This window comes from Odocoileus virginianus, chromosome 2, assembly GCF_023699985.2.
Source record: "Odocoileus virginianus isolate 20LAN1187 ecotype Illinois chromosome 2, Ovbor_1.2, whole genome shotgun sequence".
NCBI lineage: Eukaryota > Metazoa > Chordata > Mammalia > Artiodactyla > Cervidae > Odocoileus > Odocoileus virginianus.
The window spans coordinates 88511261-88533380 of record NC_069675.1 but is presented as its reverse complement, the minus strand read 5'-3'; the positions used below and the strand labels follow the sequence as shown (position 1 = coordinate 88533380).

The following is a 22120-nucleotide window of genomic DNA, read 5'->3' as shown; positions in this document are numbered from 1 at the left end:
TGAGTTGACAGTAATTTGTTACAGCAGCATTATGATACTAAGACAACTATTGTCCCCAGTGTACAGATAAGAAACAGGAGTCTCAGAAAGGGTAGGTCATGGGCCCAAGGTCACACAGTTGGTTGCATAAGAGGATTCAGACTCATTATGGCTTCTCCAGGGGCCTTCTGGATAGAGAGGGAGAAGATTCCAGAGCCCTGGAGATCAAGAGGCGGGAGAAGAGGGCAGCAGAGGGGAGGGCAGGGTGCCCGTCGGGGGCTCTTCCCGTCTGAGGCTTTCCCCTCCCCACCTGATTACCTTTACAACCAACCCTTTCTCCCAAACTGCATCAAATCGGCTCCCATTGGGGAAGTACAAGGTTCCCTGGCCATGAAACATGCCATCCTTCATTTCCCCAATGTATTTTGTTTCAGTTGGGAGGATGTATTCGGCATCGCCCTCCATCCTGTAAGGACAAAAAGAAGTCACTGAACCCTCATGGCAACTGGAGGATCAGAGGCAGGGTTGCAGGAGAGCCAGCACCTCAGGGTCCCCAGATGTTGTTGTCCCTGCACTATTCTGTTCAGAAACAAAAATGCTCCCCTTAGAGCTCAAAAGTAAGAGGGGCTGTGTGTTGAAGGGAATGTAAGATTTGGTCTGTTTGTTTTCCCTTGCTCTCAAGTAGGGGCTGTCCTGGAGTTCATGCTGCCCATAGAAGACCCCGTCTGGAGGCCCAGAGAGGGGAACAATGTGCTCAAAGCCACACAGCAAGCACTGTGAAGCAGAGATGGGGACCAGGCTTTCTGGGAGCTAATTCCAGGTCTTCTCCACTCCCCACAACCAGCCCACCCCTGCCCACTGCACCCCAAGTAGGAAACCGGGTAAAGTATGCACCTGAGGAAACAGAATTTGACTCTCATTTCATCATATGCTAGATGTGCCATCTTGGAGACTTTCCTAAACCTCTGTTTTCCTTCCTTCCTTTATTCCAACAAATATTTATAGAACATCTGCTATACGCCAGGTGCCTTGCTAAGTCTACTCTATTGGATACAATACTATAGACACAGCAGTGATCGAGGTAGAGGCAGTCTTTGTCCTTGAGGGGCCCACAGTCTAGTGAGGGACACAGCTAAACAATTACACAATGTGTGATCAGTGCCCTGCAAGGGGAGATAGGCCCCTATGGGAGCAAGGGGCAGGGTACCACCTGGACCAGATGGCCACTTGCTTCATAGGGGAAATGGCTGAGATTAATGCCCAAGATGAACCCAGATACTAATAACAGTTTTCCTAGTAAAGGGCCTGATATATAGTGAGAGCTTAAGAAACAAGCTTTCAGTCATTCATTCGTGCCTTCTTTGTTTTTCCCCACTGGCTGGAAATCATCTTTCCTAACTCTAAACTTATTTTTGGTTTTGTTTGTACCTCTGTTGGATGCCTAGCACTTTCTTCCTTGTATCATAATTGTATATTTCATCTCTCCTATGTAATCAAGTCTCTTGAGAGGAAGACCTTGGTATTCTTAGCTTCTAGAAACATGTTTCTTGTTAAACAGGTGCTACTAAGTAAAGAATGAAGGAAACAGAACTAGTGAACTTACTGAGTGGATGACAGAACTTGCCACCGTACACAGGCCCCAAACAGGAGAGCACTGTGGTTAAGCACAGCTTCTGAGCCAGGGAGACCTGGAGTCCAGGCCTGGCTCCACCTCTCTATGCCTTGTATGACCTCTACCTCTCTAAGCCCGAGTTTCTCATCTGTAAAATAGGGATAATGACACTTCTGAAAAATTACTGCACTAATGGCTATGAAACTATAGCAGAAGGGCTTAAATACTAGTTTGCTTTTATTTTGCTCCAAGACATAGGAGGAGACAGAACTCATCTTCATATCTCTACCTCTTTGCTTAAGATTATATCTGTTATTTCTAAACACAGTCTCCATCTAAACCCATCTCTGAAATTTGGCATCTCCCCTCCTTTTTTTTTCTTTTAAATGTAACTTAGATGTATTCTTCATCTACAGATATCTCCAGCCCATCCCAAACAGAATTCATCCTCTCCTCCCCCAGAGTGGCTCCTCCTCAGTGTTCTCAATCTCCAGGCTCAGAGCCTGGAGCTGGGCTCTGGGCTGGACTGAAAGCATTCTCTGAGTGGGACCAGGAGCCAATCATTTGCCAGGTCCTGGCAATGAAACCCCCAAACTTCTACATTTTTTTTCTCTCCCACAGCCCTATTGCTTCTGCCTTGGCCCAGGGTCCTGCTGCCTTTTACTGGGACAACAGCAATGGGCTCTGATCTGCTCTCCCTACCTCCACTCTCCCTCACTCCCTCCCTCTTCCTTTTCTCCCCCCTCTTCCTAATCCCCTTCCATTTTTCTTTTATCATTCAAGGCAAAAAGTCTTGGAATTCCCTAGCAGTCCAGTGGTTAGTATTCTGAGCTCTCACTCCTGAGGGCCCAGGATCAATCTCTGGTTGGGGAACTAAGATCCCACAAGCCATGTGGCATAGCCAAAAAAAAAAAAAAAAGCTAATAAGCCTTCATCTTAAATTCAAAGTAAATTTAAAAGAACAAAAAGAGCTCCTTTATAATAAAGATATCAATCCTTAATACGGGTATGATGACCATATGTCAAATATTATTCACTCACTCATTCATTCTCTTATTCATTCATGTGGCTAACATTTACTGAGTGCCTACCAGACATATGCACTATGAGGAGGGATACAGAGACGAAATAAATTAGACTTCCTAATGTCCAGCACTACCAAGTGTCTATCCATGGCTCCTCCCACCCACAGAATTGTACAGAGTATTCAAATCTCTCTACACCAGAACACAGAGTCCACTCTGTCCAGCTTGGGTTCCCACTCTCCCCTAGACACATCCTACACTCCAGCCAAACTGAACTGCTTGCTCTCTCCTTCATATGTAAGCCCTCTGAGCTATTGCTCATGCTGTTCACTCGGCCTGAAAACATTCTTCATTTTGCATCTCCACCCACCTAGATCCTACCCAACCTTCAGGGCCCATTTCAAATATTATCTCCTCTACGAAGCCTTCTAGGATTGTTTCAACTCGATGCATTCTCTGCAGGGGCTCAACAGCAAGACTCTATAATAGAAAGATCATGGGCTCTGGAGGCAGACCAAGTTTTCATCTCTACTCTGTCAAATGCCAGCTAGCTGACTTCGGGCATGTTATGGAACTACTTTGTACCTCACTTTTTCAATCTGGATAATGGGGGTATCTATCTCATATGGTTGCTGTGAGGAGGGAAGATTCATGCAAAGCCACCATCTGAAATTATCTTCTCTGTTTGTTGGCAATATGCTAACTAGACGATAAGCTGCATGAGAGCAAGGATCTTGACAGTGTTCATATTCTTATCTTATTTATATTCTTATCCCTGTACCTAATACTGGCAGATAGCAGACACACATATATACATGGAATGGATGTATCTCAGCTCAGCTGTTAATTAGAATATGCGCCCTTGAACAAGTTACTTCATTTCTCGGGATCTCATTTACCTGAACTGTAAAATGGGAATAAACATTCCTACCTAAAAGAGTTTTCCTTAAGTTTAAAAGGGAAAAAATTTGAGAAAGTGTCTGATACAAAACTCTTTGCAGGGACAAAAAGATCGCCGTCTTTTTCCAGTCACGGATGTTCAAGGACGTAGTGAATCAAACGAACCCCTTACCTGCCATCTACAAATTCCCCAACATACTGGCTCCCAGTGTACTCCATGGCGCCTGCCTCTAGCTTCCAGTCTTTGCGACACCAGAGTCTCAGTGCATCCTGCCTCACCATGACAACCAGGAGGGATGGGCGGGGCCGAGGAGAAGCCCCGCCCCCAGGGTCCGGGAGCTTCCTGGCTTTGCGCAGGCTCCGTGGCTCGCGGTTGGGTAGAGCAGTGCGCCTGCGTGCTGCTGCCGCTGCGCATGCGCAGACGCTAGGTGGCCCTCGGCGGTCGAAAGGGGAGTTCAAGGAGACGGGGGAGACGCGGCAGCGGGGACCTCCTCGGGGTCGCGGCTGCAGCCATCATGCCGGGGATAGTGGAGCTGCCCACTCTGGAGGATCTGAAAGTGCAGGAGGTGAGACTCGTCTGGAGGAAGGCAAGCGGGGCACAGGGCTGCAGCTTCCCGGGCCTAGGCCCAGCCGGGCTTGCACTCAGCGGACCCTGGCCCTGGACCCCGCATCCCAACCCCATGCCCTCAACTTGTACACAGGCTGACCGTCGGGACGTCTCGGGGAGACCCATCCTTCAGTAGCTCGAGAACTCTCCGCTTCCCGGCAGCAACCTGCTTCTCCTTTACGTGAATAATAGTGGTATTTCTTGCTAAGCACCAACCAGGGTCCTTTTACTTCATGTCACTTGGTACTCAAACTTCTCTACGAAGTGAGTGTACAGCCCCGGGTGCTAACAGTCGAGGGAGAGAGAGAGTCACCTTAAAGTAGCATTGTCGCTGCAGAGTGCATTGGAGTGGAGCTCGAAAGCCGCAGAAAAAGGAGATAGTATTGGAGGCGAATTTGCTAACAGCCTGGGAAAGTGTTTGGTAAAAGAACATTTAAAGCATTCATTTACTCAAGAGCTGTCACTTGAATAATTACCATATGCATATACACTGGAAAATGAGATAGACCCTGACCTCATAGAGTTTATAATCTAACAGGGAAACTACGGTTACAGTACAGTGTCGTTAGAGATATATGAGAAGTGAAGGCCGATAATACTAATTATAGCAAACACTAGACTCAGACAGGATGCTAACAACAGACATTAATTCATAGGCTCCTCCCAGCCAGGTGAGGATATAATTGATTTCTCCATGTTATAGATACGGTCCTGAGAGAAGTGATTTGCCCATGGTCACACCTCACGCCGTAGAGCTACAATATGAACCCAGGTCTGAATTTTAAAGCCATACTTTTAAATGTTAGGGGCAAAAGCTCAGAAGATCGAGAAGGCTTAGCAGAATTTTGTGTTTTGCTGTTTGATGTGACTCTTGGTGGAAAGCAACAATGGCCGAGCCTGGAGAGGTACCTGGGGCTGAGGTAGGGCTGGGTAGCGACTTTCACAGGGCCAGACTGAGCAATTTGGACTCTGGATCCCATAGGGGAGGTGATGGGGAGATGTGGAATATTTTTAGGCAAGGAAGTGTCAGAGCAGGACTGGATAATCAGGCTACATTGGAGGAGAAAGAGGAAGATGAAAAATTGCATGCCAAAAATTGTATTACAGGTCCAGTATTAAGTATTTTACCTAGATTACTTCATTTCATCCTATATGCCTTTAAGAATGGCAACTATTATTTTCCTTGGAAGAAAGGATTTTTAGCTGTGTTTGGAGACTTTTAAATAAAGTGACATTTACTAAAAGGTGGGGGAGTGGGTACTGCCAGCAGTCCGTTTGTTTCTTACCCCACTGTGAAGCTGGGTTAAGACTTTGAGTTTCTGTTTCTTCATTGGCACTCTAATTTGGTTCAGCAGTCGTCTGAGGTTCTGTTTCTTGGATGTACTCTGTTTCTGGAATAAATTTGCCATTAGAGTTCACACAGTTGAATTGAGAAACAGATAATTGCATAAATAACTAAAATGCAGGACAAAATATGATTAAATGCTATGGACGAGGGCAAGTATGATTTAAGAAAAGAGAGTAGGGGACTTCCTGGTGGTCCAGTGGTTAGAACTCTGCACTTCCACTACAAAGGTCTTGGGTTCCATCCTTGGTTGGGGAACTGAGATCCCGCCTGCTGGAAGGCAGGGCCAAAAAAAAAAAACAAAAAGAGGATTTGAAGTTGTACTTAAATTCTAGGCCTAGCCATTCAGTTACCTTGATTAATCAGTTTTCCCGTTTGCAGACACAGTTATTTTATTTGTAAAATGACGTGCTTCCAGCTGTCTAATCCTCTGAGGCAGTGAAGGGAACAGAAAACTTCTTGGGCATAATGTGAAACTTGGCTAAATGGCATTTGCAGGATGATATTTCTAGGCAGAGATGGAGAGAAGAGCTTTCTAAATGAAACAGGATCTGAAAGGTAGGCAGGTGGGACCAAAAGACAGGTCTGGGAACAGTGAGTTTCAGGTGCTAGAGAACAGCCAGTACTTTTTTGAAGTCTGGTGTGTTGAGACGGCAGAAGGATAGTGGGGATCCAGAAGGCTTTGAATACCTTGTGAGAAACTTAGGCTTTAGTCTGCTGTTCAGTGTGAATCCTTCAAGTGTTTTGTGGCAGATTTAATAGCAGAGTAACATAAGAATTGTCTTTTAGGACAGCAGTTCTGTGAAGAATGATTGAAAGAGAGGAATAAGAAGAGCAAGGGGACCAGTCTTGGTGGCTGTTGAAATAACTGAGGAAGATATTGACCCCAATATGATTGGTGACTGTGCTTACAGAGAGGAAAGAACACATTTATCTAGGATTGATCAGACTTAGCAATGACTTAGATAGCAGAGGCAGGAAAGGTTGAGGAATCAATGTCACATTTGCACCCTGACAATAGGACTGAGGGAGCCAGAAGTGGTGGGTTTGAGAAGCAAGTTAAACCTATTTTGGACCTCATTGACCTTGGAGTTAATGACACATGCCTATAGACAACTAGTCAGAAGCTTTGGGCAGGAAACTCTTTGGACACATTGACCATTTTGAATAAAAATAACGGCCAGTATTTATGATGTCTCCTGAAAAATATGGTTGCAGGTCAGGAAGCAACAGTTAGAACTAGACATGGAACAGCAGACTAGTTCCAGATTGGGAAAGGAATATGTCAAGGCTGTATATTGTCATCCTGCTTACATGCAGAGTACATCATGTGAAATGCCAGGCTGGATGAAACACAAGATGGAATCAAGATTGCCGGGAGAAATATCAATAACCTCGGATATGCAGCTGACACCACCCTTATGGCAGAAAGCAAAGAAACAAAGAGTCTCTTGATGAAAGTGAAAGAGGAGAGTGAAAAAGTTGGCTTAAAATGCAGCATTGAGAAAACTAAGATCATGGTATCCAGTCCCATCACTTCATGGCAAATAGATGGGGAAACAATGGAAACAGTGAGAGACTTTATTTTGGGGGGCTCCAAAATCACTGTAGATGGTGACTGCAGCCGTGAAATTAAAAGATGCTTGCTCCTTGGAAGAAAAGCTATGACCAACTTAGACAGCATATTAAAAAGCAGAGACATTACTTTGCCTTCAAAGGTCCATCTGGTCAAAGCTATGGTTTTTCCAGTAGTCGTGTATGGATGTGAGAGTTGGACCATAAAGAAAGCTGAGTGCTGAAGAATTCATGCTTTTGAACTGTGGTGCTGGAGAATACTCTTGAGAGTCTCTTGGACTGCAAGGAGATCCAGTCAGTCAATCCTAAAGGAAATCAGTCCTAAGAATTCATTGGAAGGACTGATGCTGAAGCTGAAACTCTAATACTTTGGCCACCTGATGCGAAGAACTGACTCATTGGAAAAGACCCTGATGCTGGGCAAAATTGAAGGCAGGAGGAGAAGGGGACGACAGAGAATGAAATTGTTGCATGGTATCACCAACTCGATCGACATGAGTTTGATCAGGCTCTGGGAGATGGTGAAGGACAGGGAAGCCTGGTGTGCTGCAGTCCATGGGGTCACAAAGAGCCGGACACGACTAAGCGACTGAACTGAACTTATTTACGATGTACTTCTATGTGCTAGGCACTTCATAATATTTTTATGTGTATTGATTCACTTAAGCCTCACAGCAGTTCCATCAGCTGAGTATACTGTCATCCTCCATTTTATGTAAAATAAGCAAAATACTAAGCCTAGTATAAATTAAGTACTCCAAAAAGAAAAAAAAGCGTGCAGATAGAGTGTAAGGAAGAGAGAATAGGGCTAGAAGGTTGCTTGTAGATCATGGGACTTGTTCTGCCCCCCTTTTCACACCTGCAGACTGTATAAACCTGGTGTGCAGTGAGGCTGTTATGGGAATAGATAAGGAAGGGCGTTGAAATTTTGTGTTCTTTTGAGACAAAGGGAGCTGAATGGATCTGAGAGGGTATTCACCGTAAGCAGCTGTGCAGGGATGTGGTTTCTGCTGGAACTCAAATCAGTCTTAATGAAGAAGCAGGTGAGGGCTGTTGGCGACATCAGTGGTCATGATGCAGTGTCACATGGCCTGATGGGAGGTCACAGTCTCTCTTGCCAGTTCTGTGCTTGCCACTGACGTGCCGTGCCATGCCATCTTGAGCACATGGGTCCTCTTCCTCAGGAAATAAGTTCAGTGAGTTCTCAGCCTTGATTTCCCTGTGACAGGGCATCTATTATGTGCTCAACAGCATGGGCATACCTAGATTGGGATAAGACATTTATAAGGAAGTAAAGCAAAGAAAGCCATAGACTTTTGGTGGCATGATAGCTGTGGAAGCATCGGAGTAATTAAATCAGTCATTTAAAGATGTTCTAAGGCATTCAACAAGGAAATCAGTATAGCTAACTTAATTTAAAAAATATATATTAGACTTTAAAAATAGTTTGTCTTGATTTTTAGTCTCCCAGCTCTCTATAGGTAATATAGCAAGCATGTACCACTCAACTAACTAAAATAAACTGTTATCAAAAACTAGAATACAAAATTTTAACAGATGTGCAAATGAGCTTATTAGAATTCTCATGGCAAATTTCACTTCCATCCTAAATTCATTTCTGCTTTGATAATTTTAATGGTTGTAATATTAGTGTAGTGTTAGTCGCTCGCTCAGTCATGTCTGACTCTTGGACCTCATAGGCTGTAGCCCTCCAGGCTCCTCTGTCCATGGAATTTTCCAGGCAAGAATACTGGAGTGGGTAGCCATTCCCTTCTCCAGGGGATCTTCCCAACCCAGGGATCAAACCCAGGTCTCTTGCATTGCAGGTGGAGTCTTTACCATCTGAGCCACCAGGACAGCCCATGTAATAGTAGTCACAGCCGTAACTTTATTCTCTTCCTATAGTGTTTAGATGAACTATCTTTTCTTATCAAAAATAATAATAACCTAAGCTGTGTGAAATTTGTAAAAAATGAAATAAAAGTTTTATTATTATAAATATTATAAAATTATTCTCATGCAAAAATTCTTGATAAATATTTACAAATCAAATCCAGTGGTATCTTAAGGCATAATGCCTGAGGACAGACTAGATTTTATTCTAGTACACTGGATCAATTTTAGAAAATCTGTTAATGCTCTACATGACATGTATAGATTAATGAAAAAAATCTGAAAATGTCAGTCTTTCCTGGTGGAGGAATCAGCAGTGAAACAAAGCCAGTCATGTTTAGAAAGAAATTTCCCTAATGAGGAACATGTAGGCAAGTATATCCCAGACACCAACAGCCCTTATCATACCAAACTACCTTAAAGTTGGGAACAAAGCAGGGAAGCCTGCCGTCATTGCTGTTTGTCTGTCTCATCCTGGAAGTTCTGGTCAGAGCATTAAGAGAGGAAAAGAGAAGAGGAAGGAAAAGAAGTATCAGAGAGGAGGGCTTCCCTGGGGGCTCAGACCGTAAAGAATCCAACTGCAATGTGGGAGACCTGGGTTCGATCCCTGGTTGGGGAAGATCTCCTGGAGGAGGGCATGGCAACCCACTCCAGTTTTCTTGCCTGGAGAATCCCCATGGACAGAGGAGCCTGGCGGGCTACGGTCCCTGGGGTCGCAAAGAGTCAGACATGACTGAGCGACTAAGCACATCAGAGAAGAAGGGAGGCAGTTTTTATTTGTGCATGGAAGCTTTTCTGTTAATCCCCTTGAATTTCCTATCAGAACTGAAGAGAGTTAGTGAACTATGGCTCTAGAGAAGATACAGTGTATAGACTAGCAATAACTAACTTGAAAATGTAAGGGAAATATAACCTATCTAGAGAGTATCCAAAATATGAGAACATTGAGAAATAAATAAGAAATATGCAAGATTTCTGTATGGGAAACTAACTTTAATCGAGGGAAATGAGGATGAGCTAACTGGAGAGACATACTGATGACTATGTTCTGGATGAGAAGGCATTGTCCAGATAGTCTTAACCTCTCCTGTAACTATTACATCCCTTGCTGGGGTGAGTGCTATGCAGCAGGTATAAAAGCCGGGGGTGCCCTCAGAGAGCCCCTCTTACACAACCAGCCCCTGGCTGCACCAGCCTCATCTCCCCACTCCTGGTCCACACTTCCTCCTTCGGCCACACAAACCCAGTCTCTCCACCCCATCCTCTCCAGGCCTCTGTGTCAGGGGTTTCCTTCTCATGGCCAGAAAACCTGCCCCCCGCCTCCCAGTTTCTCTTTCTGCTCTCCTTCCCTGGCTGCCATCACAAGCCAAGTATTTAATGCCTCGTTTTACCCTGTCTTGTTCTCATTTGTGACAGCTCCTTCTGCTCAGCACTGTTTTGGGTGCTTGGTGGACCATGGTAAATATCATCTTAATTAGAATTTAGGGAGAATGGACATCTTTACAGTAGTGGACCCCTGTTGAAAACAAAACCCCTGCCCTCTTGAAGCTTACGTTCCAGTGGTCACAGATCGAGTGACTGCCAGGCCTATGTTATCTAAGATGATCAGGGAGAGACTCTCTGGGGAGATAAAATGTGAGCAGAGACCCAGTATTGTAAAAGTGCCCTTTCCAGTCTAATTTGATATATAACCAGACTGAGCACGATTGCAATGCAAACTATCGGGGGAGGGGTGTTCATCTGTAAGAACAGCTGGACCAGTTTTGCAAAGGAGGGCTGGTGAGGAGGAGGGTCTTCCCAGACAACAAACAGTAATTAAAACTGCCGTGGTACTGGTACCGGAAGAGGTGGTGCAGAAAAGAGGCCAGCGGGACCCCTGCTGCAGCAGCTGCTAGGCAGGCTCTGGGCTGTATGGTGAGCTGGCTGCGGCTACTCTGTGCTTCTCGAGAAACTGCTGGGCTGCGAGTGAGGAGACTGGTGTAGCTGTAGGAGTGGCTGCCTTGAACACACTCTAAACTTCACAAAGTCCACAAATGCAGTACTTTATTCTTAATAATAACTTGCTAGACTACAGGCTCTTACTGGTCTCTTGCGGTCTCTAATCTGTGATTCTGTCATCTTCTGGAAATTTTACATGTCTTTCCACTTTTATTCCTGGAAAGGAGACTCATCCACTCTCCTCAGGGTTGGTTCCTTCCCTTACATCCCTGAAGCCTCCATCTCCCTTCAGAGATCTGCTTTCTGTCTCACAAAGATCTAAGGATTCTTTTGGGGCTGCCGTTCCCTTATGTCTCAAGTGGGAGTTGTTGATACCAGCGTGACGAGATTATCACAAAGGTGTGAAAATCACACGCATAAAGGAGCTCTGTGGCCTTGAAAGTGCCATGGATCCTAAGGGATTGTTACTGGGGTCCCTATCTTTAGTTTTCTGGGCCACGTCAGAACAAGGCTACCTTCCTGTTCCCTCTGTCTTGATCTCAAGGTGAGGCTGAGGACCTGGACCTGGTGTTCTGGTCAGGAACCTGTGGCCCTTCTCCCCCGTCCCTCTCCCCAGGTGAAAGTCAGTTCGTCTGTGCTGAAGGCTGCGGCCCATCACTATGGCGCTCAGTGCGACAAGCCCAACAAGGAGTTCATGCTATGCCGGTGGGAAGAGAAGGACCCCCGGCGGTGCTTGGAGGAAGGCAAGCTTGTCAACCAGTGTGCCCTGGAGTTCTTCAGGTACGAGCTTTTCACCTAGGTGCCAGTGGGTAGAAACATCGAGGTGTGTGTTAGCTTCGTGAACTTCCAGCTAAGTTAGGTGGAAGGATAGTTTTACTGACTAATTCTGGTAGGAAATAGGAGGCTTTGCAATCAGATAGACCACTGTAAAGCTCACAGTAAATGATACTTATTTTTGTTATTTGTTTGTATTATTTGTTCTTATTATATGTTCTTTTTCTTTTTTAATTTTTTTTGACGTTGAGTTGATTTACACTGTTAGTGTGACATTATATAATGTTACTGATTTCTGCCGTCCAGCACAGTGATTCAGTTATACATATATGTGTTCTTTTTTTAATATTCTTTTCTGTTATAGTTTATCACAGAATATTGACTATAGTTCCCTGTGCTATACAGTAGTACCTTGTTTTTTATCCATCTCATATATAATAACTTGCATTTCTATATCTGTGAGTCTGTTTCATAGATGTGTTCATTTGTGAACACATCTAAAACACTGTATTTCAGATCCTGCATATAAGTGATATCATACAGTATTTGTCTCTGTCTGTCTGACGTCACTTAGTTTAATCTCTAGGTCTGTCTTTGTGTTATTGCAAATGGCATTATTTGATTCTCTTTTATGACTGAGTAGGATTCCATTGTCAACCCACTCCAGTATTCTTGCCTGGAGGATCCCAGGGATGGCGGAGCCTGGTGGGCTGCCGTCTGTGGGGTCGCACAGAGTCGGACACAACTGAAGTGACTTAGCAGCAGCAGCAGCAGGATTCCATTGTATGGGCTTCCCGGGTGGCACTAGTGGTAAAGAACCCACCTGTCAGTGCAGGAGACATAAGGAATGTGGGTTCAATCCCTGGGTCAGGAAGATCCCCTAGAAGAGGGCATGGCAGCACACTCCCGCATTCTTGCTTGGAGCATCCCATGGACAGAGGAGCCTGATGAGCTGCAGTCCATGGGGTCGCAAAGAGTCGGACACAACTGAAGCAACTTAGCATGCAGGATTCCATTGTGTATACACACACACACACACTCAACACACCCCACATCTTCTTTATCTGTTCATCTGTTGATGGACATTTAGGTTGTTTTCCATGTCGTGTCTCTTGTGAATATTAGCACCTTCTTTAATCTCTGTGAATCACAATTTCCAAACTAGAGTAATCGCTGTCATATACGATTGTTGTGAGAAATTTGAAAAGGCACATAAAAGTAACTTAGAACAGTGCTTGCTAGCTATCAGGCATTCACTAGTTTGTTACCATTATTATAACTGCAGGACACACAGTTATGATGGAAAGTATGGTGTGTTTAGAGTCAAATGTTTAGATAGGCCACTATACTTAGTACTACAAGTAGAAAAAGTCCAAATTGCAATTGTAGAAAAATGTTTTAACAACCATATTAGCCAAAACTCAAAGGGACAGAAACTGAATTCATAGGGAATTGACTCATGTTAAGTGTCAAGTCCAGAAATAGGACTGGCATCAGGCAGGGCTGGATCCAAGGGCTTAAATAATTTCATAACTACCTGGTGTCTTAAAGCGTCACCTCTTCTCCCCTCAGTTTCTTAGTTCCACTTTTCTCTATCAAACTCATTTTGAGAGACTTCCTTGCTGTAGCAGAAATGGCCCTCCAGCCACTCCAAGCTTCTAGGCTCCTTACTTAGCAGACCCAGACGGAGTGCCAACCAGTAGCATGAGTAGAGATCCCTGGAACTGAGTCTCGTTGTCCTGGCTGATCGACTTCATGTACGTGTCTCTGAATCAGTTAGGTTTTGAGAGATAAAATACTGTGACTGGTCAGGCCTTGCCTTAAGTAGGGAGTAGACTTTGACTCATCTGAATCACATTGCCAAGCCATAGGGAGGGGTTGTTCCCCAAAGGAGAATTCGAAGGATGTTCCAGAAGAATGGGGAATGACTGCTGGCTAGACAAACGAACAGATGTCCCCTACAGTGACGTAAGAACTGTTCACACAATAGCTGTTTTCCTTCTTTCTTGCTTTTGCTATCTTTGTCCACATGCAGAGATATTTTTGTACTTAAAGTCATAGTGTGTGTATTCATTGGAGATACTCATTTTTCTCTTGAAACTATTGGAAACATTCTTTCAAGTTGCTCCCTCTTTGTGATCATCATTTTTAATGGCTGTCTAATATTCCACAGGCATAATGTACCTCATGATTCTTGTTACTAAACATCATGGTTGATTTCCGTTTTTGGTTGTTTTAGATAAATCTGCAGTGGTTGCATTTGTATAGAGATCATTTTCATTTTTTAATTGATTCATTGGCATACATTTCCCAGCAATGAGATTATTCTTTTAAAGGCTTTGAACATGATTTATGGCTCTTGAATCACAGTTGCCCTGTCTTTTGAAGTTGGGTCAGTTTATGCTGTACTCAGCACTGTATCCTGGTATCCTTCATCAGCATTGCATTTGATTTAAATATTTGATAGGTACAAAATGGTATTTTACTCCTGCTTGAATTTGTATTCATTTGATTGCTAATAAGGTAGAATGTGTATTTATTTGAAAGCTTTTTATTTTTTAAGAACTTTGGCAAAGCATTTTTCCTTTGCCTCAAATAAAGTATGTATAAGTGAGAAATGTTTGGATTTCATGAGCTTCCAGTATGCTGAAATTGCCTGCTGTAAGAGCTAATAGATAATTATCTGTTCATGTAGGTGCCAGGGTAGCAGAATCCAGAATCCTGCCCTCAGTACCAGAGTGATGGTTTACACCCTTCTTGGCTTCCCTGGTAGCTCAGACGGTAAAGCGTCTGCCTACAATGCAGGAGACCCAGGTTCGATCCCTGGGTCGGGAAGATCTCCTGGAGAAGGAAATGGCAACCCACTCCAGTATTCTTGCCTGGAAAATCCCATGGACTGAGCATCCTGGTAGGCTACAGTCCATGGGGTCGCAAAGAGTTGGACACAACTGAGCGACTTCACTTTCACTTTCTGCCACAGCATATTGGAGGAGTCCAAAGTTCCAACTGGTCATGCCAGCTCACTACCAAGCGTGATTCTCAAGTCCAGGTTTTGTTCAGTCGCTCAGTCGTGTCTGACTCTTTGCAACCCCATGGACTGCATGCAGCACGCCAGGCTTCCCTGTCCATCACCATCTCCCAGAGCTTGGTCAAACTCATGTCCATTATTCAGTGATGCCATCCAGCCATTTCATCCTCTGTCGTCCCCTTCTCCTTCTGCCTTCAGTCTTTCCCAGCATCAGGGTCTTTTCCAGTGAGTCGGCTCTTTGCATCAAGTGGCCAAAGTATTGGAGCTTCAGCTTCAGCATCAGTCCTTCCAGTGAATATTCAGGATTGATTTCCTTTAGGATTGACTGGTTTGATCTTGCTGTCTAAGGGACTCTCAAGAGTCTTCTCTAGCACCACAGCTCGAAGGCATCAATTCTTTGGTGCTCAGCCTTTTTTATTGTCCTGCTCTCACATCCACATGTGACTACTGGAAAAACCATGGCTTTGATTCTATGGACATTTGTAGGCAAAGTAATGTCTCTGCTTTTTAATATGCTGTCTAGGTTTGTCATTACTTTTCTTCCAAGGAGCAAGCAGCTCCTTTAATTTCCTGGCTGTAGTCACTGTCCACAGTGATTTTGGAGCCCAGGTAAATAGTGTGTCCCTGTTTCCATTGTTTCCCCATCTCTGTTTGCCATGAAGTGATGGGATCAGACGCCATGATCTTCGTTTTTTGAATGTTGAGTTTTAAGCCAGCTTTTTCATTCTCCTCTGTCACCTTCATCAAGAGGCTCTTTAGTTCCTGGTTCCTTTAGTCAAGGTTAGTGGGGTGCAATTTTGTGTACCGTAGAAGTCTAGGTTAGTGAGACTACAGATAACCCCGAAAAGCTCCCTAGGCTCTGACATTCCTTCTTCCTTCCTGTTATACCTCCTGTCACCCTCCAAAGGGGATTCTCAAAACACCTGGAAGGGTGTAAGAAACTGATATCCGTTGTTGCCTTACAGGAGTGGGACTGAGCAGGAATGAAAAGCCAGTTTTTCTTTTGTATTTTCTTCAGCCACCGCTGAAGTTCTTATGTTACATATGATTCCTGCGTTCACTGTAGCTAGGTTCTTGGAAAATGACGAGTAAGTTCTTCATTATTATTCCAACAGGGGAAGGAGGCACTCTGTGCTTCTTCCACTGCCTCAGATAGATAGCCTTTTACATAAAATAACAGTATTTTATTCTTGCCTGAATTTGCATTTATTTGATTACCAGCAACGCTGAATGGTAAGAGAAGGGGAATTTTGCAAAATAATGAAGGTTTTTCCCTTTCATACACAAGTTACTTTTTCTTCAACCACTTTGGTGACCACAAAATGAATTATATTCTATGTTGCTTCTTAAGAGAGCAAATATGGTTTAACTTTCTTATTAATGATAAGAATTAATCTCTGTTTTTGTTCAGTGCACAAATAGAATGACGTCCTTGAGCTTTGGAGGTGTGGAGGGTGGTCTGCCTCCACACTGATTGACCCCCAGGATCAGAAGATCCTTGTCAATTTGTGAATTTGCTTTTTATAATTCTGTCTCCTCCTATGTCATTGTCTGTCACCTCTGACTTCTGTCAGCACCACGTCTCTGAGTATGCCTCCCTCTCTTCTAAAATTTCAAAGCTGGTAAACTTTAGAATTGGATCTAAGGGGAATAAATAGGTCCCAAGTGAGGAGTTATCTGAGGAAAATATATACACCTTAGACCTTTTTTGTTTTAAAAATATTTATTTATTAATTATTTAGCTGTGTCGGGTCTTAGTTGCAGCACGTTGGATCTAGTTCTGAATCCGGGCCCCCTGCATTGGGAGCGTGGAGTCTTAGCCACTAGGCTACCTGGGGAGTCCCAGGTGACAGTCTTTTGGCATTTCTTTTCATTTGTTTTTGCTGTACAAAGAAATGAGTTCGTATGCCTCAGATCTTTTTTTACGTATTGGTCCTTAACCTGAGGATCTCCAGGTTGCCTTGCAGGTGAGGTAAGAGTACTCTCTTACCTTTCAGAAAGCAAGGCAGTGTGTTTGCGGTCTGTATGAAATTTTTCCCCACTTTTTTGTTTTTCATGGTTCTGCAAAGAGCTGCCCCTAACCAAGGGCTTCCCAGCTGGCACAGTGGAAAAGAAAATGCGTGTCACTGCAGGAGACCCAGGAGATGCGGGTTTGATCCCTGGGTCAGGAGTAGGAAATGGCAACCCTCTCCAGTATTCTTGCCTGGAAAATTCCAGTGGACAGAGGAGCCTGGCGGGCTGTGGTCCACGAGGTCGCAAAGAATCAGACATGGCAAAGCGCATGTGTGCATGCACACGCGCACACACGCACGCTCACTCCTAACCAAGCCCTCTTTTCCAGGCAGATAAAGCGGCACTGCGCGGAGCCTTTTACGGAGTACTGGACCTGCATTGATTACTCCGGCCTGCAGCTATTTCGTCGCTGTCGCAAACAGCAGGCACAGTTTGACGAGTGTGTGCTGGATAAACTGGGCTGGGTGCGGCCGGACCTGGGGGAGCTGTCAAAGGTAACATGGTTTCCTGCTGGTCTCTCTGTCACCGAGGGTGGGGAAAGGCAGGAGGAGGTCCAGAAAGGGTCTTCTGTGAGTTCAAGTCTGATGTGACAGATCCAAACTGACCAGTCAGCTCAGCTAGGGAGTTTACTTAACAGAAATGCTCCTTTCCATAGATCTGTCAGCATGTGCAGGGTTATTTTGGTTAATTACTAATAGCTAACTGAAGAACAGAAGGGAGTAGATGAGGATAAAATGTTTAAGGGGCTCGGTCAGTTGAAAACATTGAGGTTATTATGGGGAAATGGGTTTGAGGTTATGCCTGATTTTTCAGGAGCATACTTGAGATTTTTTTTTTTTTTAAGTCATGCCTGTAGTTTTAAAAGCGTGTTTTCCTACTTTCTCCTTTATTTCCTGTCTCAGCTGTGACACCACCATCTGTTGAAACCTCAGAGCTAGAAGAAACCTGAACATCTCTTTTCTTCACTTTGCCCTCTGTCTTCCTTTATCCAGTCTTCAATTCTTTAGATCAGCATCTCCTCGAATATTATTTTGAATCCTCACACTGTCCTCATTTCTTGAACAGGAGTGCTTAGCTGGGCTACAGGAGCTTGTGGGAGGGCAGGGTGGATGACTGTAGGCATGATCTGTGTGGAAAATAAATATGACTTTCCATTAAAAAAAAAAAAAAAACTTTTCACAGGGGCTTCCTATTTGCTCATAAAACTGAGCATCCCCTCTGTATCCTGAGACGCATGGCCCTTTGTGATCTGAACCATCCCTGCTTCTTAAGCATTGTCTCCCCCATTCCTTCTGGGAAGCATAGGTAGCAAGACATGGCAGGAAAGACTGGTTTGAAAGGAGACTGAAAGTAGGTTTGAATCTTAGTTTCATGACTTCATTGCTCTGGGATCTTGAGCAAATTGCTAAACATCTCCTCTCCTACCACAGTTATAAGATGGGACCAGCATTAGTCCCTGTTTTTCTGTGGGGATTGAGTTAAGGAGGCTATGTGAAGCCCCAGCATTAGTGTCGGCACACAGGCCCATAGTTATTAATGTTTGTTCCCTTCCCTTTGTGTGTGGCATCTGTGGATGATATTTGGGTCTTACGCTTGTTGCCAGAAGTAGAGGAATGGTTTAGCAATTCTATTTTTTTGGTATGTGGCAAATCTTTACTTCAGATACCTTCTTTTACTGCAGTGAACAACTTATTTATTTTTACTTTGAAAATTTTTAATTGAAATATAGTTGATTTACAGTGCTGGGTTAGTTTCAGGCATACAGTAAAGTGATTCAGTTATACATGTATATTGATATATATATATATATATATATATATTCTTTTTTTAAAAAACATTCTCATCATTATATGCTGTTACAGCATACTGAGTATAATTCCCTGTGCTATGCAATAGGTCCTTGTTGGTTGTCTGTTTTATGTATAGTAGTGTATATATTCTGATCCAAAGTGAGCAAATTATTTTTATTTATTTTTAAAGAAATATATATATTTATTTATTATTTATTTATTTTGGTTGCGCCAGGTCTTAGTAATGTGGCACACGGGATCTTCCATCATCTTTCCTACACAAGATCGTTTAGTTATGGCACGTAGGATCCAGTTCCCTGACCAGGGATTGGACCTGGGCCCCGGCCTTGGGAGCACTGGACCACCACCAGGGAAGTCTCCCAAGTTATTTTGAATAGTTGATAATTCTAAGTTGGAAAGTGGTAGAACTTTTACATCTAATAAAGAAAACTGCCTTTTCTCATTTTTGTCTCATGAAAGGAGAATTTACAAATCATGCTGTTAAGAAAGTATATTTATTCCTGAATCTTTGTATTAAATACCTTTTAAAGAAAACCTTGAAAAGAAAAAGGTATTGTTACCTGAACTCTTTCCAAAGTGTATTTCATTAAGAGGATTACTAGCTTTAGTTATACTTCAGTTCAGTCTCTAGGAAGGCTCATACACTGGACAAAGTCTGTATTTCAGCATCACTCACTCAGGCGTCCGGGTCCCTGCCCTCCCGCCTGCTCCCAGTGAATTCCTCATCCAATCTCGGCTCAGGGGTCCGGTCTGTCTGTGAAGTTTCTGGCTTTCCTAGGTAGGGTTGCGTGCTCTCGCCCGTAATTCATTGCCCTGATAATATTAATTTTGAAAATAACTAATGGAGCATCTGCTCCATACATCAGGCACTTCACGTGTGTTATTCTAATAACCCTGGGAGCTACTGTTGGCCCCGTTTACAGATGGGAAATTGGAAGTTCAGTCAGATCCCCAAGGTCGTTTACCTAGTAATTAGCTAGACCGTGTGCTTCTGCTCCTTCTGTTTTGAGTCTGGTGCAGAAGAGGAAGTTGTTTCATTGTCCTTTCCACAGTAATTTGTCCTTTAAAGGGGCCTTTTTATTTTCTCTAGTTTTATTTCACAGACATCTTGAATTCCTTAAAGGAGCTTCAAATGCCAGCTGGAGGCATTTGGAATACTCTTTCAAGCAACAAGGAACCATTAGTGATCTCTAATTATAGCGGAGAGATGAGAAAACTGTTTTAAAAGCAAATGAAAAACTATTCTGGACTTGTAGTCAGAAAACTGGAGTTGTAGCTCCAGCTCTGACATTTACAGTGTCCTGATCTTAGACAAGCCAGCATCTCTGCTCCTCTTCTCTGGACTGGAGATAATTATACCTCGGAGGGTGGTTATAATAAGAATTGTGAGACTGTGTCCATGAAAGCTCTGTTCACAACAAATGGTGTTTGAATTTGTACATCTGTGAAGATTGATCTAGTTGTATCACATGGGGCGGCTTGGGAGACCACCAGATAATAAGACCGTTAGTAACCGTGGCCTTCTGTCTTTCTGCTTTTCTGGGTCCGTTTCCTCATCTTTACAGTGAGAACAGTTTCTCCTGGGTTTCTGGTGGAGACTCTTGTGGGCTAATGTGGGTATAAAATTCCGTCCTTCTCTCCTCTTAGACCCCAGTTCTGTGCTCAACCCTCACCCGGCCCGTTGGCTCAGCACCCCCAGTCTAGCTTTTGCACACTCTGTCCTGGCCTGCAAACGTGATTGAGTTCTTCCTTCCTCCAGTAACATCTGTTGCCACTGGATTAAAATTCAAACATCTTTGCATATCGTTCATCGCCCTTCATCATCTGGCCCCTGCCTCCCAGCGTCCTGCGACATGTAAAAAGCACAGGCCCTGGCGCAGGCAGATCTGGCTTCAAGTCCTGGTGCTTCCAGTGTTGGCCTGGTGGCCCCAGGGAACCTGCAGGTCGACTCTGAGGAGTGTCAGCGTGAGCTGGAGTGATGTCGTCTTCAACGACAGGACCAGGCGCACGGCCTGTCCTTCGGCTGTTCTAAGGACGTGCGTCCCTCCCTCTGTACCCTTGGTTTACTTGGAAGGTCTTTTCCTTTCTGCCTTCCTGATTGGTTCCTACTCATCCTTCAAGATGGAGCTAAATGCTCCCCCTTCAGAAATAGCTGGGGCCCCTGGAGGACAGCAGGTGGCTGGCGGTCCCGCTCCTCCCGCCCCCCGCCCCCATGACTTGCCTGGGAAGCCCCTGGGGATGGCCTCCTGTCTGGCTCCTGCGTCGAGGGCTGTGTGAATCTTGTTCCCTTTTGTATCCTGACTTCTTCCACATGGCATGGCACAAAGTAGGCACTCTTCAGTATGTATTCAGGGTGAAGTGTGATGTGCTTAGGGCTTCGATGAGGAGTGGCTGGGGCTGCGGGGCAGAGAGGAGCCCCGGCAGGTGTGTTTGTGGTCACAGCTGCTGCACCTGACTCTCAGCTTCCCTTTTCCTCTTCCTCCCTCCGCAGGTCACCAAAGTGAAAACAGACCGGCCCTTACCAGAGAATCCCTATCACTCAAGAGCAAGGCCAGAGCCCAACCCCGAGGTGGAAGGCGATCTGAAGCCCGCCAGGCACGGCAGCCGTCTCTTTTTCTGGACCATGTGAAGATGGGTCCGTGGCCCCACACCCAGGCACGCACCCAGGCAGCGGGCAGTGAAAACTCTCCCGCCATTTGCATCAACCGATAGAGGGCTTTTTCCGGGATCACAAACATTAACCAAAACGTTAATTTATGTGACTTGGCAGTTATTCTATACCATTTCCTGCCCATTAAAAATTTTAAAGGAAACAGTTGTATTTTATTATGTTTTCTATAACCTTCTGGCCTTTGAAGATGACTTCCCCTTGCTTTTTCTCCTTGTGGTCCTGCCTGTTCCCCCCCATCTCTCTCTTGTTTTAAGTAGGCATCTGCCAGCGCAGTCGGGGAGCTTCGTGGGATCACGGACGGTGAACGTGTGAAGGAAAGGCTTAGTTACCCGCGATGGTGCCTCAGGGCCTATCTGTGTTCACACATTTTGAAGTCTCCACTTTCTTCCCATCCAACATCTCAGACAAATAGAGTTCCCTGAAGGTCACACAAGGGAAGCGTCCAGGATAGAAGAAGCACAGAAACATTTGTGCTTGTGACTCAGGCCATGGGCGGGGCGCCTGGCTGGGTCTTCTGCAGTCTCGCTCAAAGTTCCTTAAAGAACCAAACTTCCACCACTTCCCCTCGATATCCCATCCTCAAGCGTTATAACCCAGATGTTTTTCCTGATAGACAAGGGAGTTGGAGGCTGAACTCCCAGCTCCAAAGCCAGGAAGTCGGGAGGTCTGAGTGTCAGTTCCAGCCTTGGGTGTGTTTCTTAACCTCTTACGAGAGGTTGAATTTGAGGACAAACTAAAGGGAACATGCTTATCTACCTCCTGGGCAGGTTAGAGCCACAAGTATTTTAAAAGCTCTTTGGTTCAAAGCCGTATTAATGTCTTTATTTTCCCTTTCGTTCAATTCCTTTTTCACGACTAGGCTATTTCCTCTCCATCTGACCAAGGGTCACTTTACATCGTCTGCTCATGGCCTTAAATTGCACGTGACTGTGTGTAAGTCTCAGCTCCC

At 44.5% G+C, this 22120-nt stretch overlaps 2 protein-coding genes and 1 non-coding gene across 8 annotated transcripts in view; 2 read left to right on the top strand and 1 right to left on the bottom strand.

Moving 5' to 3' along the window:
* MORN5 (MORN repeat containing 5) overlaps window positions 1-3818 on the bottom strand; it is a 34815-nt gene extending 30997 nt beyond the window's left edge. For 2 of the 6 annotated variants that reach the window (XM_070452275.1, XM_070452280.1), the window contains exons 1-2: window positions 3689-3818; window positions 298-445 (exon numbers count right to left, since the gene is read on the bottom strand). In XM_070452275.1, coding sequence (XP_070308376.1) covers window positions 298-445; window positions 3689-3798 — 258 coding nt within the window. In that variant the 5' untranslated portion in view covers window positions 3799-3818. The remainder of the gene's footprint in view (window positions 1-297; window positions 446-3688) is intronic. The other 4 variants (XM_070452270.1, XM_020907600.2, XM_020907603.2 and 1 more) reach the window with 4 other exon arrangements.
* Window positions 3819-3916: 98 nt separating this feature from the next.
* NDUFA8 (NADH:ubiquinone oxidoreductase subunit A8) lies at window positions 3917-21313 on the top strand. The gene is made up of 4 exons (XM_020907605.2): window positions 3917-4082; window positions 11491-11654; window positions 17018-17183; window positions 20992-21313. Exons 1-4 carry the CDS (start codon window positions 4032-4034, stop codon window positions 21127-21129), a joined length of 519 nt encoding a protein of 172 aa, XP_020763264.1. The 5' UTR covers window positions 3917-4031; the 3' UTR covers window positions 21130-21313.
* Window positions 14412-14483, top strand: TRNAC-ACA (transfer RNA cysteine (anticodon ACA)). Its single transcript has one exon. It is a non-coding gene; the product is annotated as a tRNA-Cys (tRNA).
* Window positions 21314-22120: the final 807 nt, after the last annotated feature.